The sequence below is a fragment of the Anas acuta genome, chromosome 25 (assembly GCF_963932015.1).
Source record: "Anas acuta chromosome 25, bAnaAcu1.1, whole genome shotgun sequence".
Lineage (NCBI taxonomy): Eukaryota > Metazoa > Chordata > Aves > Anseriformes > Anatidae > Anas > Anas acuta.
The window spans coordinates 6,037,285-6,053,936 of NC_089003.1; the positions used below are offsets into that span (position 1 = coordinate 6,037,285).

At 62.3% G+C, this 16,652-nt stretch overlaps 2 protein-coding genes across 2 annotated transcripts in view; one reads left to right on the forward strand and one right to left on the reverse strand.

The window, feature by feature from the left end:
* GPATCH8 (G-patch domain containing 8) overlaps nt 1-16,652 on the forward strand; it is a 76,002-nt gene that overhangs the window by 978 nt on the left and 58,372 nt on the right. The gene's annotated exons all lie outside the window — the stretch shown is intronic.
* FZD2 (frizzled class receptor 2) lies at nt 8,365-10,822 on the reverse strand. The gene is given in 5 exon segments (XM_068660984.1): nt 8,365-9,513; nt 9,516-9,779; nt 9,782-9,946; nt 9,949-10,062; nt 10,065-10,822. Coding segments are annotated over 5 exon segments (1,488 nt in total). The 5' UTR covers nt 10,486-10,822; the 3' UTR covers nt 8,365-8,989.

The following is a 16,652-nucleotide window of genomic DNA, read 5'->3' on the forward strand; positions in this document are numbered from 1 at the left end:
CCACAAGTCCACCAAAACTCTGGGATCTCATCCCACGGCCAAGAGCACAGGGCATCCCAAACCTGTCTGCATCCATCTAGCCACAGACCCATCCATTTGCTCACCCTATGAAAAAAATCCCTTTGTCCTTGTGCAACCCACGGGAAGGGTTTGCTGCTTCACTGCTGGCATGGGAGCTCTTCGGCTGGGATCACCCTGGATTTAATTAACGGGCGTAGCTCCCAGAAAACCCCAAACGTGGGTTTTGGGACTCCAGCCGTTGCAATGAGCACCCTGCAGCCAGCCCGAGGCTGCCGGCACCAGAGGGTGGTGCAGGCAAAGGCACGGAGCTGTGAGCGCTGCGAGAGGCGCCCGCAGCCCCATGCTTCAACCTCTGTAATAACAGTAATGATATTTCTTTTAAAAAGTGCTGTTTCGGGTTCACGGCGCAGTTTGTTCAACCTGAAGCACAAGGCAGCCTTAGTTTGGGTGCTTTTTGAGCAAAAGCAGTGGAAATAGAGAGGGAGAGCCATGCAGCACCCAGGGGTGAGCCCTGTGGGGGTGACACCAGCCTCCAGGGTGGCTCGGGTGACACGGCTGTGGGGGGGGGACACAGAGCCATGGGGGAATGGAAGGTGGGGCAGCACCCAGGCACCCACCCAGGTACCCACTTCCTTAGGGTGCTGCAAACAAGTGATTCGGGGTGCTGGAATCCAGGCAGGGGCCCCTCTCCTTCGCCACCCCTAACACCTTCCACCCTTAACTCCTCTCTTCTTTTTACCTTTTTTCCCCAATTTTTGTTTTTGGAAGTGGCTGCCTGAGCTCCCAGCCAGCTGCTGGCTCAAATAAATATTTAACTGCAGGGTAAACACTCGCATTTTCCTTCTCTGCTGCTCACATTCTCCCTCCTCCCTCAGCAGCCCCCGGTGTGAATGCGCTCTGAGAGCGTCCCATGGGTCAGTAGGGACCAGAGTGAACACAGACCCGAGTGGGCAGTGCTGTGGGGACGTCCCTGGGGACACCATCAGCATGTCCTCGTGTGTGTCCCCACTGCTCCCTTTGTCCCCCCGCCCCTGCTCCCTGGCCCTCTTGGGGTGCACCCAGGATGAGGGTGTGTGTGAGTGCACGTGGAACACTGTTTGTGTGCACACGTGGGTGGTGTGCGCACGCCTGGTGTGTGCAGTGTGTGTGCAGTGTGTGCAGTGTGTGCAGTGTGTGCATGGTGTGTGCAGTGTGTGCAGTGTGTGCAGTGTGTGCAGTGTGTGCAGTGTGTGCATGCACACAGGTGGGCTTTGCATGTAGAGCTGGCGGTGTGCACGTGGGGGCTGTACACGTGCATGCCATGTGCAGCCCCCCGCACCCATGTGTGGGTGCATGTATGCATACACACATGTTATCTGCACATGCGTGCACAGGCGCACGTGCAGTGACTGTGCTGCAACATGTGGCGCACACACATGGATTGGTGAGCAAGTGTGCACGGCGCGGTGTGCGCCTGGACTGTCCTGACACCAGCAGGCCCCTGGCCTGTGGGGCTGCGGACTGGGGGCTGTGCAGGGGCGTAAAGGGAGAGGGAGGAAGGGCGGAGAGGGGAGGGAGGGGGAAAAGGAAGGAAGAAGAAAAATGAGATGGAGGAAGAGTGAAAAAAGAGGGAAGGGAAGGGAAGGGAAGGGAAGGGAAGGGAAGGGAAGGGAAGGGAAGGGAAGGGAAGGGAAGGGAAGGGAAGGGAAGGGAAGGGAAGGGAAGGGAAGGGAAGGGAAGGGAAGGGAAGGGAAGGGAAGGGAAGGGAAGGGAAGGGAAGGGAAGGGAAGGGAAGGGAAAAGGGAAAAAAATGAAAAAAGAAAAAATAATAGAAAAAATAGAAAAAGAAAAGAAAGAATAAAAAATAAAAAAAATAAAATTAAAAAAAAGAAAGAAAAAATGGAGAAGGAAATAGAGAAAGAAACAGACAAAGACAAGGAAAAAGAAAAAAAAAGAGGAAAAAAGGAAAAGGAAAAGGAAATAAAAAGAAAAAGGAAAAGGAAAAGAAAAAGAGGAAAAAGAGGAAAAGAGGAAAAAAGAAAAGCAAAAGGAAAATAAAAAATAAAAGAAAAAAAAATAAAAAAAAGGAAAATGAAAGAAAAAAAAGAAAGAAAAAGGGGCAAAAGAGGGAAAAAATAAAAGGAAAATGAAAGAAAAAAAAGAAAGAAAAAGGAAAAGAAAAAGGAAAAGAAAAAGGAAAAGAAAAAGGAAAAGAAAAAGGAAAAGAAAAAGGAAAAGAAAAAGGAAAAGAAAAAGAAAAAGAAAAAGAAAAAGAAAAAGAAAAAGAAAAAGAAAAAGAAAAAGAAAAAGAAAGAAAGAGAAAACAAAGAAAAAGAGGAAAAAAGGAAAAGCAAAAGGAAAAGAAAAAAGAAAAAGAAAAAGAAAAAAGAAAAAAGAAAAAAAGAAAAAAAAAAAAGAAAAAGAAAAAAGAAAAAGAAAAAGGAAGGAGCAGGGAGCAGCCCCACAGGCCAGCACAGGCTGGGGGCAGGAGCAGCCCCAGCCTTCTTCCCCCCTCTGCTACCCCCCCCCCCCCCCCCCCCCCAGTTTCCCTTTTGCCCAAATCCCAGCTTTCTGCCCCAAGCCTCCCAGAGCCCGCAGCTCCCCCCTGGCCGAGCAGCTCCTGCCCGAGGCCGGCCTGCACAGCGCCCGGCGGCGTCTCCACGCGTCCTCCACAGCCACCTCCAGGGCCCCGGGAGGCCGCGGAGACCGCGGTGGCCTCCAGCCCAGAGCCTCCTCCCGCCGCCATCCCACCACAGCCCCCTTCTCCACCAGCCAGCCCCTTCCCGAGCCCCACCTGGAGCAGCCCCACGTCCCCAGCCCCACGTCCCCACGTCCCCAGCCCCACGTCCCCATGTCCCCACGTCCCCACCCTTCACGGCTGTCCCCCAGCCCTAGGGGTGTTGGGGCGAGGGGACACCCGCGGGGCCGGGGCCGAGGCAGCGGGGCTCTGCGGGGCCACGCCGCTTCCATTAGCTTGGCTTGGCTCGGGCCCGGCACGGCGGCTCCCCGCGTATTTTTAGCCTCGCGTCCTCCTGCTGCAGCTGGATGGGGCCGGGTGAGATCACGGCCGGCCACCGCTGCGCCAGGGCTTGACAGGCCCCGACCCCTGCCCCAAAAAGTGCTGGGGAAGCGCTGGGGTCGGGGCACCTTCACACCGGGGGGAGCTGCATCTAGGGGAAGCTCTGTCCTCAGGGAGGCCTCCATGGTGAGGAGCTTCTGCTGTGGGGAAATCTCCGTCACGGGGATAAAGTGCACGGGTGGGTGAACAGCCACTGTGGGGGAAACTGATACGGAGAAGCTCTGTCATCGGGGAAACCCTCATGGGGGAAACCTCCATCCTGGGGAAACCTCCACAGAGAGGGAACTTCCACCACGAGGTAAGCCTCCATCGGGGGAAAAACTCCGTCATAGGGTGAGCCTTCTTTGTGGGGAAGCTTCATGTGGAGAGCCTCTATCGTCAGAGAAACCTCCGTCATGGTGGAACCTCCGTCATCAGGGAAACCTCCACCACGGGGAGAAGCACCATTGTAGGGTGAGCCTCTGTTGTGGGGCTTTCCCCCTTCATTGAGGAGAGCCTCCCTCATCAGGGAAACCTCCATTTTAGATAAACCTCTTCTGTGGGGGAAACCTCTGCCATAGGGGCACCTCCCGTACGGGGAACCCTCCAACACGGCGGAGGCCTCCCTCATGGGGTGCCTCAACTGTAGGGACACCTCCGCTGTGGGGAACCTCTGCTGTGGGGCAACCTCCGTGGTGGGGAAATCCTCCGTGATGGAGGAATGGCCACGGTCAGAGACCTCCCTCGTGGGGGGAGCCTCCCTTGGGGAGCCTCTGCCATGGGGGGAGCCTCCACGGTGGGGAAACCTCCATGGGGGGAGCCTCCCTCCCGGGCACAACCCCCACATGTGTGCGTGTGCTTACACGTGCATACGTGTGCATGCGTGCGTGTGCCTGTTCACATGTGTGCGGATGTGTTCAGGCATGTATGCAAGCTTGCACGCAGACTTGCCTGCAGCATTGCACCGTACATGCATGTGTGTGTGCACATCTGAGCACGTGTGGGCATAAACGTGTTGCATGTGCACAGCGTGTGCTTGTGCCTAGGTGTGCGTGTACATACGTGCACATGTATGGGCTCTACTGGTCTGCTCACACCCCCCATGCCAGGCGCCTGCTTGGTGGTGTGCACCTCCAGCTGCTCTGGTGAGCACACGTCTGCACACCCGCTCACAAGCACATGTCTGTGGTGTGTGTCCCCTCCTTGCACATGTGTGTGCACGTGCTCCCCCACACACATCTGTGCGCTCACACACCCCATTTGAATGCACACAGCGCTCTGCACGCATACAGGACATGTTCTCCTTCAGGCACACACTCCTTGTGCCCCCTTGCACACACATGTGCTCTTCATTGCACACACACCTTTTAATGTGCATGATCCCCTTGAACACACGTGCTCTTCATTGCACACATGCCCTGCTCACACATGCATACTCTTCATTGCACACACACTCTTTAACACACATGACCCCCTTGCACACACACATGCTCCCCTTTGCACAGACCCCATCTTGCACCCCCAAGTGCCTTCCCATTGCGTGCACACTCCCCTTGCACACGCGCTCCCCTTTGCACACTCATCTGCACACACATGCCCGTTTTTGCACCCACCCACGCCCCCTCACACCCCATCCTTGCACACGCTCTCCCCCTTGCACGCGCCCCCTTGCACACCCCCTCGCACACCCAAGCGCCTCCCCCCTCGCACACCCGCCCTCCCGCGCCTCTTGAGCAATAACGCTGGGATTAATAAAGCCGCGGAGCCCTCCCCTAATCGACTCCAGCTGCAAAAACATTCCCCGCATTCAGAGGCGGCTCTGTCTCCGGAGCCGCCGCTCGCTGCCCAGGCCAGGCCGAATTCCTGCCCCGGCCCCCGCGCCCTCCTCCCCACGGGACAGCTGTGCCGGAACAGCCCGCGCGGCCGCGGCCACCCCGGGGAGCGGGAGGGGGACAGGGCAGGGACGAGGGTCCTGGAGCAGGGGGGGCAGCACGGTCCCAGTGGGTGCGGGGAGGGAGGTGGGGTGCCGTGCCACCGTCCTGTGTCCAGCTGTCCCATGTTTGTGCACCCTATGACCTCCTGTCCCATGGACACTCATCCCATGTTCACCCACCCCTGTGCATCCATCCCACGTTCTCTAGATGGGGTTCTGGATGGAGGTGGGGTGTCATATCCACCCACCCATGTCCACCCATCCCGTGTCGTGTCTGCCCATCCCATGTCCACTCATCTGTGTCCCTCCATCCCATGTCCCTCCGTCCCACTTCCATCCATCTCCATTCCCACCCACCCCATGTCCCTCCATCCCAGTTCCATCCATCCCATGTCTACCCTTCCCTTCTCCATCCATCCCACCTTCTCCAGGAGGGCTGTTGGGATGAAGAAGGGGCACCACATCTGCTTGTCCCGAGTCCTCAAGGCAAGGCACAGAGAAGGAGACCGAGCATCACAGCACCTCGTCCCGGGGGCTCCAGGAGGGTGTTGGGGTGGAGGCAGCCCTGTGCCCTCCTGCCCTACACCCTCCAGGAGCCAGGGTCCCACTCCCACCGGTCCCACTTTTTTCAGGCAGGGCAGTGGGATGGGGACGGTGTCCCTGTAGGATAGTGTCTCAACCCTCATTAGGGAGGTCCCTAATTACTAGGGGTGCATGACAGATGGACCCCCAGGCCTCAACCGGACTGTCACCTGGGGCTGAGCTGCTGGGACTGGTCGCCATGGGGCAGGGACAAGGGGTGAGGACTTCCATGGGGCAGGGGAGACATGGGCCATGACGATAGGGTTGCTAATAGGGCTGGGCATGGGACAGCCCATGGGACAGGGACAGGAGACTTCATGACCGCGAGGCAGAGGAATCCATGGGCCAGGGGACCTCACGGGTCAGGGGGCAGCGGCCTCCAGGACATCCCTGACCCACACTTCTCCCAGTCCAACCAGTTCTTTTCCCAGTTCCTCCTTGCTGGGGCTGGGAGGATGCTGTGGGGGTTACCCCCATGTCACCAAAGACCAAAAACCTGAGCGAGGCTTTGGGGAGGTCACCAAAGCTCCGGTGTCAGCTACAGACCGATGTCACCAGTGGGACGAGCGGTGGGTGCCCGGCGGGGGTGGGGGAGAGGTTAATTGACTTCTGCTGTGCTGGGACAGCTGTGAAAACAGAGCAGGGCTCATTAGCGGACATCAAAGCCCCCCCCCGGCCCAGCCTCTTCACTTTGCTTGGAAGAGGGAGAGGAGGATGGCGTCAGCACAGCTGAGCACCCCAAAATCCCAGTGGGGACCCCCAGGGTTGGCCCCCATGGGCGCTGGCAGGGGTTGCACCCAGTGTCCCATGTCCCAGCTTTGCCACCAGCTGGGGGGGGGTCTCCTGGCCCTATGGGTGACCTGGGGCAAGCTCGTCCTGTGGTGACCCAGGGTTAGGAGGGCCTGGGGTGACCCATCCCTAGGGTGACCCATCACTGGGGTCCCTGAGCCCGGGGTGACCCATCCGTAGGGACATCCTTTGGGTGACCTGTCCCAAGGCTGGACCTGGGGTGACGCACCAGGGGTCAGCGAGGGGATACAGGGGGCTTTGCTCACAACCCTCCAGCTCCCTCCCTGCTCCACTCACACCCCCAAAAAACTCCCCAAAAAAGCTATCTGAGAGATCCCAGGCTCAGCCCGCAGGCAGGGCGGGATATGAACAAACTCCCCCTTTTGGTTCAAACCCCAGTGCCCACAAGACGCTGGGAGACCCCGGGGAGAGGGGGGGGGGCAGGGAGCAGACCCCCCAGGGGCACCCCCGACGTGAGCTGCGAGGTGCTGGCTGTGTTTTGCTGAGCGGGGGCACGGGAGGCTTTAAGAAAGGCCAGATCCTGCATTCCTGGCCGCAGAGTTTACATTCCCCCCGCTCTGTCCCCTGGCGATTCGCGCACTGCAGTTTCGCCTCTGGAAAAAAAAAAAAAAAAAAATCCCAAAAAGCACAAAGGGATGCGGAGCTGGGTGTGATCCGTCTTGGTCGGAGCAGGGCTCGGATGCCTTCCTCAGAGCAAGTAACAAGAACCAGCTGCCGCACCCGGGCTGGATGCGGCCCCGGGGGGGCTGGGGGGGTCCCGCTCCCATCTGGTTCCCTTTAGGAGCCCTCGCCCCGTGTTCTCCCCCCGCCTCGAGGACGCACGCGCGGGGTGTTAAAAGCCCAAGCCCACGGGGTGTGGAGGTTCGGGGTGGCGGGATGCCCAGCCCTGCGGGGTTTTGTCCCCGGGAGCAGCCGCGGAAATAAGAACTCAGCCCCGCTTAAATTCCTATTTCCAGAAGGCCCTGGCCAGCCCAGCTTGATGCTCCAAACTGTAGAGGGGGAAAAAAATAATAATAATTTAAAAAAAAAAAAAAAAAAGACCTGGAGACGTTTCCCCCCCCTGCTCTCCCCCCCAGCTCATCGCTGGAAAATTAAACCGGATCCAAAGAGTTTTTCCTTTCCAAAATGTGCACTGGAGACGCGCAAGGCGCTGCCTTAACCCTTTCAGCTCTCACCCGCAGCTGCCCCAAATCAATTTTATTTATTTATTTATTTTTTTTTAATTTTTGGGCATGCAGGATTTGGCGTGTACAGGATTTGTGGTGTTCGGAGAGCACCTGGGCTGATGCTTTTCCGAGGAAGGGGTGAGAGAAACTTGGCTCAAACAGCTTTTCTTGGCCACACCCAGAAGCGTCCCTGAAGGCGCAGGGGGGCGAAGCTGCCTCGAGGTGCTGGGGCTGGTTTGGGGGAGACCACAGGATGCCCCCAAACACCAAACTTTCTCCATTTGGGAAAGGTTGGGTTTGTTTTTTAATGTAAATCCGAGCGCTGTGTACCCTGCCGCCGCCAGCGATGCTGCGGGACAAGACTCCAAATCCCTCATTTCTCTTTTTCAGCCCAAATTGCAGGGAACTGACCTGGGGCCAGCCGCAGTGCCGGGACGTGGACTTTTCCACGTGTTTTCAAGCTCCCGTGGCACAGCCTAAAAACCTAATCCTGCAGAAAATGTGAGCTATTTCCTTCAGGGGTGAGGCACCCAACCACGCTCCCAGACACCGCGCTCCCAGCCCATTGCTGCAAGCGTGCCCTGCAGCGGGGAAATCCTCTGGTTTTTGTGAAATAGGTTTTTTTTTTTTTTTTTTTTTCCTTCTGCAAAAGCTCTTTGTTTGCAGCTGGAGGGAGATGCTGCTTCACACACAGGGCACAAAAATCCAACCCAGGGGGGTCCCCGATCCTTACACCCTCCTGCCACCCCTGCCAGCAGCACTCATGGGCGACCCCCCAACTGTTGATTTGGGGAATAAAAAAATAGCCTTTAGGAGTAAGTCAGCAGATTGTTTTACTCGTTTGTATTTGCAAAGGACGCGGCTTTAAAAAGGAGTTGGGAAGGAAAGCGAAGCGGGGGTTGGCCGAGGGGGGGGGGGTTGGGACAGCAAGGGGAGGTGGGGATTAAAAAAATAACCAAAAAAAAAAAATCCCAAACCTTTCTTGGTAAGTTTCCAAACAGCGATTGGAAAAAAAAAAAAAAAAAAAAAGAGATTTTTTTTTTTTTTTGCCCCACTCCATTTTCCACGTATCCGCGACGCCCCAGCTCGCCCCGCCAGGGGAGAGCCGCCACAGATCGGGCTTTTATGGAAGTTCAACGGCAAGCGGCACCCCCGGCCAAGACAAACAGCAGATCCGCCGCTGCGGCTCCGCCGCCCGGCCGCTGCCAAGGCACAGAGAGGGGAGGGAAGGCAGGAAAAAACCCCAAACCCTCGGTAGCAAAAAGAAGGGGGAGATAGGGAGGACGAGGCGCCGCTCCCAGCCCAGCCTCTTCACGCTCTCGGCAGTTCAGTTGTTTGTTTGTTTTTTTCCTGTTTTGTTTTTCCTCCTTTTTTCCTCTTTTTTATGTGTTTTAAATAGAAATATATAATTAAATTTACAAATGCTATTTACAGGTTTAATTACAAAAAAAAAAAAAAAATCAAAGAGAGAGAGAGACACCCCTTAGACGTTAATAAATCTAAAAATAAAAATACCCCCAAAAACACAGAGCCCCGGGTGAGCGGCGGGCCACGGTCACACCGTCGTCTCGCCCTGCTTGCTGTTGGTGAGCCGCGTGTAGAACTTCCTCCACGAGTGCAGGGTTTGCCTGACCATATCCAAAAGCCCGAGGTGATGCCAACGATGAGAGTCATGAGGTACTTGATCATGTAGACGGTGAAGTCCGGGCTCATGCGGGGCGTGAAGTGGAGCGGGCAGGGGATGGCCAGGCTCTTGCAGTTCTGGCTGATCCAGCTGCGCTCCCAGTGCTCGCGGAACGCCTGCTCGTAGAAGTAGCAGGCAATGACGATGGTGGCCGGCACGGTGTAGAGGACGCTGAAGACGCCGATGCGCACCATCAGCCGCTCGAGCTTCTCGGTTTTGGTGCCGCCGTGCTTCATGATGGTGCGGATGCGGAAGAGGGAGACGAAGCCAGCCAGCAGGAAGAGGTGCCGATGAAGAGGTAGACAAAGAGCGGGGCCAGCACGAAGCCCCGCAGCGGGTCGATGTTGTTGAGCCCCACGAAGCAGACGCCGCTCAGCAGGTCCCCGTCGATCTGCCCCATGGCCAGGATGGTGATGGTCTTGACGGCCGGCACGGCCCAGGCAGCCAGGTGGAAGTACTGGGAGTTGGCCTCGATGGCCTCGTGGCCCCACTTCATGCCGGCGGCCAGGAACCAGGTGAGGGAGAGGATGACCCACCAGATGGAGCTGCCATGCTGAAGAAGTAGAGCATCATGAAGAGGATGGTGCAGCCCTCCTTCTTGGTGCCCTGCACCACCGTGCGGTAGCCGTCCTCCTGGAAGCGCTCGTTGCAAACCACCCGCTCCTCCAGCACGAAGCCAGCGATGTAGGCCACCGACACCATGGTGTAGCAGCCGAGAGGAAGATGATGGGCCGCTCGGGGTAGCGGAAGCGCTGCATGTCCACCAGGTAGGTGGTGACGGTGAAGAAGGTGGAGGCGCAGCACAGCACGGACCAGATGAGGATCAGATGCGGGCGAAGCGGATCTCGTCCTCGTTGAAGAACATGTGGCCGTCGGGGCGGGCGGGCTCGCAGGGTGCCGCGCAGTCCTTCTCGCCCAGGAACTTGTAGTTGAGGTAGCTGGGCACCTTCAGCGCCCGCGGGCAGTGGAAGGGGTGGTCGAGGGTGGCGTAGCGAGGGGCGCCCGGCGTGCCCTGGCCGGCCGGCGGCGTGGCGCTGGTGAGCAGTGCCGGCGAGCCGCCGTCCTCCGAGTGGTTCTGCCCCACGCAGATCTGCTCGGCCCCGTGCCGGGGGAAGTTCTCGCAGCGCAGCCGCTCCGGCCACTGGAAGCCGAATTTGTTCATCAGGGCCTCGCAGCCCTGGCGGGCGCGCCTCGCAGATGGAGCGGCAGGGCGGGATGGCCTGCTCAGCACCGTGCAGACGGGCGCGTACATGGAGCAGAGGAAGAACTGAGCTCCAGCGAGCACTGCACCTTGACCAGCGGGTAGAACTGGTGCTACCCTCCAGCCCCGCGTCCTCCTGGTTGGTGTGGCCCAGCAGGTTGGGCATGATGGTCTGGTTTGTAGGCGATGTCCGGTGCAGAGCGGGATGGAGATGGGCTGGCAGAAGCCGTGGTCGGGGATGGAGATGCCCTTCTCGCCGTGCAGCTGGCCGCGGCCGGGCGCGCTCAGCCCCAGCAGCAGCCACACCAGGGCGGCAGCGCGGGGCCGGGGGGGGGCCCCGCATGGTGCCGGGGAGCGGAGGGCTCGGGGAGGGGTGGGGGGGGGTGGGGGGGGTCCCGGTACTGGGGAAGGGAAGGGTAAAAGGGGAAAGGGAGGGGGGGTCCGGGGCGGGGAGGGGAAAGGGGGGGGCCCGCCCGGTGTGTGCTGGTCCCGGAGGGGCGGTCCCGGGACGGGGCGGGGGGGGGGGGGGGGGGGGCTGCCGCTGCCGGGGTCCCGGAGCCGCTCGGGGGGGGGCAGCGCAGCGCAGCGGCCGCTCCCCGCTCCCCTCCCGCCGCCGCTTTGTGCGGGGCAGCGCCGCGGGCCCGCCGGGAGGAGCGGCCCCCCCCCGCCCCGCCCCCCGCCCCGCCAATCACATTCAAACGCCGCCGAAGCCCCGCCCCCCGCCCCGGCCCCCTCTGACCCCCCCCTGCACCCCCCCACCCCCCCCCCCCCCCCCCCCCCCCCCAGCCGGCACCGGGGGGCACCGGGCCCCTCCCCTCCCCCCCTCCCCACCCCCCCCGCCCAAAACTTTTCCGTGCTCCGAAACTTCCCCGCCCCCCCACCCGAGCCTTGACCCCCCTCCTTGGGGGGGGGAGCTGCTTTTTGGGGGGAGCACCGAGGATTTTGGGGGGCGGAATTTCCCTTCCCTGGGGGTGTCCCCCCCCCCCCCCCCAGCCCCCCCCCAGCCGCCTCGGGGCCCCCGGGGGGGCAGCGGGGCAGGATCGGGCCCCCCGCGGATCCCCGGGGCAGGGGGGGGTTGGGGTGGAAAGGGGGGGGACACCCCCAAAACGGGGCGGCGGGAGGGGGCCGGGGGGGGCCCCCCCGGGTCCGGCAGGGGCCAGCGGGCGGCCTCCCAGCGCCGGCCCCGGCCCCGTCCTCCGGCGCGGGGCTGCCTCCCCCGGCTGCCTCCTCCCTCCTCCCTCCCTCGCTCTCCCTTTCCTGTAACTTAAGCTTTTGTTGTGAGCAGGAGCAGCCCCGGCTGCCTTGAAAAGAGGGCCCCACTGCTTTTCAGAGCGTAATTGAAACCATTGCGCGGCTCCCGGCCGAGGGGAAGGGCGGCGGGGGGGGGGGGGGGGGGGGCGAGGGGGGGAGCTCCAGAAAATAAGTAAAATAAAATTTCAAATAAAAATGTAAAAAAATCAAAGCCGTGGGGGACGCGCGCCCCAGCAGCCCTCCCGGCCCCCTGCCAATGGCTCGGCCCCGAGGGGTGTCAGGGACCCCCCCCCCCCCCCCGCCTGTCCTGCCGGGGGTCCCACGTCCCTCGGCCCCAGCCGTGGCGGTGGCACCGCGGGGCCAAACGTCCTCAGGGGCCCGCGGCACCCGGGGGTGGCTCCGGGACCCCCGGGGAACCTCGGCACCAGGCCCCGTCCGCGGAGGCTGGCGAGGCGCCGGCTGCGGGGGCCGGAGCGGGGCCGGATTTGGGCCTCCCGCGGGGTCACTCGGTCCCGTCCCGCTGTTTTGGGTGGCCCCGGCTCCCCTCAGAGGGACGGGAATGGGGCCGGGTGGTGGCACCCCCGGAGTACCCCACCGCCACGCTTCATCCCCGCTGGGGGACGGTGGTGGCGCGGAGGTGTCTGCACAGCCACGTGAGCCTGGCTTCCTAAAAGTTCAGGATTTGGCTTCTTAAAAGTTTGGATTTTGGCTTCCGACGGGGTGTGGGGGGGAATGCTGTGCCCAGCTGGGGGCTGTCCCATGGCATCCCCCCTTCTCCCGGGTGCTGGTGGCTCAGGACAGGGGGTCCCCAGCACCTCTGGGCCCTGGGGACACTTGGGGACACGGTGAGGGTGCTGAGCCCTCCTGGGGGGCCCAGGGAACACCGCGGGAGGTCCCTCCTGCTCGCCACTTCCCCTCGTCCCCCTCCCAGGGACTCACACTGCCCCGCTCCCCCGCTCTGGCCTCGTCCCATTGCAGTACTGGGGGTGCTGGGGGGCACCCAGAGCTGCCTGCCCCTGCCCCCAGCACCCTGAGGTCCCCATGGGGGGGCCCGTGGGTGCCACCACCTCCAGAGGGGCTGCACCCGGTGGCCCTGGTGGCCCTGCCAGAGCTTGGTACAGTCCCTGCCCCCCCCCAATCCCCAGACTCTCCAGCCATCGGGGTGCCGGCAGGCCTGTGGATGGGGACACAGCAGGAAGCCAGCAGGGAGCTCTGGCAGCCCTACGAGCAGCACCCAGCCCACGAGGGAGACCCAGTTTAGCTGTGTTCTGTTTGTTTGTTTTGTTTCGTTTTCGTTTGGTTTGGTTTGGGGGGAGGAATCAGACCCGGCTGTGCCCAGGTTCCCCCTCCAGCCCTGGGGAAAGGCACGGAGGAGGGCGATGCAGAAAGCGGGGCGCGGAGCAGCCGTGCTGGGGACAGCGGGACGGAGACCTGCTGCGGGTGGCCCCAGGGGTCCTCGGCAGCTCAGAGGAAGCCCCCCTTACCCCCCCCCACCCTCCGGCCCCTGCCCTCGGCTTTGTTTCACACTTAAGAGCCGCTAATTAAAAGCCAGCCACAAAAGGCCTGGCTGGCTGTGGCTCAAGGTGCCAGCGGAGGCCGGGGGCTGTCACCAAGGGAACTGAGGGGGCCCCAGCATGGGCACCGGGGGCTGGCTGCACCCCTGCAGGGGTGGCACGCACACACACACACACACACACACACACACACACACACACACACACGTGTACAAGCATGCACACGTGCTCACACACGCATGTACAAGCGTGCACACGTGTGATGCCCCGGTGGGAGGGGAGAGTGTGGGGGAATGTGGAGGCATGACCAGGGGCTCCAGGGGAGCTGGGGGTGGGAGCGCTGGGGATGCGTGTGTGAAACAGCTTCAGGCGTGTTTGCACACGTGTCTGCGTGCACATGTGTGTGTCTGCATGCAGAGGTGTGTACCTGTGTGTGTGCTTCTGTCTGTGTGTGCGTGTTGGCACACACACGTCTATGTGTGCACACCCGTGTGAAGCTTTGTTGCTCCATGCTCCTGCTCTATCTTGTGTGTTAGGGAGGGCAGTGGTTCTCAGGGGCTGGTTTGCACTGGGCCGTACTGGTTTGCACTGTCTAATGCTCCGCAGTGTCTCCGTGTGCTGGTGGGGGTCTGTGAGCAGCCTGGCAGAGAGCTGTGGGGTGCCCCCTGCGAGGTGCCCCATGGCACCCCGGTGGGCGCTGGGCAACCCTCGGTGGCCTCGGTGGGGTCCCTGGGCTGGGCTGAGGGACGCTGCCGGCTGCCCCTGGCCGTGGCCGTGCAGTGGGGAGGGCTGGGGCTTGGCTTCCCCCAGCCCCACCACAGCCCCCGGCCCCGCTGTGCCCCGTCCACGGGCCGTGCCGTGCGGGGAGCTGGCTTACACACAACCTTGACCTTGCTGGCAGGGGACGGATCCCTCGAGCTTGTCCGACACATCTCCTGCCAGCGCCCCGGTATTGAAAGCGCGGCGAGCTCGCGCGCGGAGGAGCCGGCATGAAAAGGCAGCTTAGGCATCTCCTGCTGCGAGAGATGGATTAGGGGCTTCGGGGAGGGCCGGGGGGGCAGACAAAAGGCACAGCCACCGCGGCGGGCTGGGGCCGGCTCCGTGCAGGAGGACGGGCGCGTGGGGCAGAGCGGGCACGGTGCCGCGGGCCGGCGGGGAGAAGGGGGCGGCGGGCCGGGCCTGGCGGGGCAGGGTGCTCGGGGCCCCCCAAAATGGGCGCTGGGAGCATCACAAGGAGGAAGGGGGCACGCGGTCCGGGATGGGGACGTGCGGGCAGCGGCCGCCCCCGGCGGGTCCCCAAGGCATCCGCCGCCTGGTCCCGCAGCTGTCGCTGTCAGGACAGGGTATTTTAGAGCGGCAGGTTGAGCAGCGACAATTTTTGCTCGTGAGAGTGGGCGGCACAAGGTGGGGGCTGCCGGGAGGCTTTGCAGCCCCGCCAACTCCAACGTTTCCCCCTTTTTAATTTGGTTTGGGGTCAGAAATGTCCTGCTGGTCCCCAAGGAGGGAAGCCCCTGGTGCTGGCAGGGAGATGTGCTCATGGGGTGTCCACGGGGAGCCCGGGGCTGGGTCAGGATGTGTCCCCTGCGTTCCCGAGGCAGTGAGCGATGTCCCGGCTGCGTGCCCCCATGCCGTGGCCCCTTCCTGTGGGTGGCCCCAGTGGCACCCGGGGTGGGGTGCCCATTGCAGGGGTGCATGGAGGGGACGGGTGCCCCAATGGCGTGGCCCGTCCCTCCTTGTCCCGGGAACAGCTGTGCCCTGACAGATGCCGGGGGGGGACTCTGCCAGCAGTGGGCATGTGACAGGAGGTGACAGCACTGGCTGCTATTTATACTCGTCCCTTGACAGAGCTATATGCTCCATGACCCGCGGCAGGGGCCAGGGGTGCCAGGGGCTGTAAACCCCTCCCTGGGGACAGTGGGGGAACGGGGGGCAAGCAGCCACGAGGTGCTCATGCCATGGGCAAAGGCTGTCCCGCAGGGTCCCCTGCCCTGCCTGTCCCCAGCTGTGCCAGCACCACCCCAAGTCACCCCTGTAGGCTGGCCCCATGGCAATCTCGCAGCCACCCCAACTGTCTCCACCGGGTTGGGGGCGTCCCAAGGGGGGGACACTGAGCTGTCCCCATGCCCGGTGAAGATACTGAGCCACCCCACAGATTTGTCACTGGGGACACACACACACATCCCCATGGGGCACACACATCCCTGTGGGGCACACATCCCTGCTGGGCACATCCTCGCTGGGCACAGGGTGTGGGGGACAGCCGGGGGGTGTGGGGCTGTTCTTCTCAGCCCCCCCCGGGCTCCGTTCCCTGCCCGGGCCGGCAGCTTGGGGCCCAGCCCCGCACAAAGCTGCTTTACAAGAGCAGAGGGGGCCCAGGCGGCCTCTGCCGGGCCTCCTCCTCCAGCCCCTCGCGCCTGGCCCGGCCCTGCAGGAAGGGGCCTCCCGCGCTCCCAGGCAGCAGCTCCGGGCTCCCCCTGCTCACACACACGCACACGGGCCGCTCACACGTGGAGGTGTGTGCTGCCACGCGCACGCTGCCACCTCCCAGGCACGCAGGCGAAGGCGCCGCTGGTGCCTCGCGTGTCCCCATGCGCTCGCACACCGCGTGTGCACGGAGCACATGGGCAGGGAGCTCACCCCTGGGGACGTGAGTGCTCCCGGGGCTGGCACCCCAAGGCGAGCTTGGTCCCTGCTGCAGTTCCCTGTTGCCACAGCTGGGCCCTGACCAAGGCCGTCAGTGCTGAGGGGAAACTGAGGCACGGGGCAAGGCCAGGCTGGGGAAGGACAGGAGCCACCGGTGTCCCCTGCCGACCCATGTGGTGGGGGACCAGGCCAGGCTGTGCCTCAAGCAACATCGCAGAGGGCACCCAGCTGCTTGGTGGGGGCACCCTGGGGTGCCAGATCCCCCCTCACACCAAAGTCCAAGCTGGCAGGGCCAAGTCTCTTCCCCCTCCCAACAACCTTACAAAAGCAAACATGAACCCAGCAAGACGGGGTGCCACGTTGACAAGGGACGTAAGCCACAGAAGGGACTCAGCCCCACAGCCGTGTCCCCGGTCCTTAGAGCCACCCTGGATCGTGGGACCCATCTCCCCGGTGCCGCACCCCGAACCGAGGGGCTGCCGCCCGTCCCTGACCCCAAAAGCGTGCGTGGGAGCTCCATCTCCCCAGCCCTCTCCCGTCCCCGACCCCAGGTGTGTGTGGGGCTGTTCCGCGTGGCCCCATCCCTGCCGGGGGAGCAGCCCGGGGGGCCCACGGCGAGGGTCCCGCTGCCCCCGGCGCAGCCCTGCCTGGAGCAGGAGCTCCCTCTCGTGGGGGCCGAGCAGGAGCAGGGCGCAGCCCCCGGCCCCACGGGTGGAGAGGCCGCGGACACGCGTGTCCGAGCACAGGGCCGCTCGCTGCGGGTGGCGCCAGGTCCCGAAGGGCAGGGGGAAGCAGAACCCCCCCCCCCCC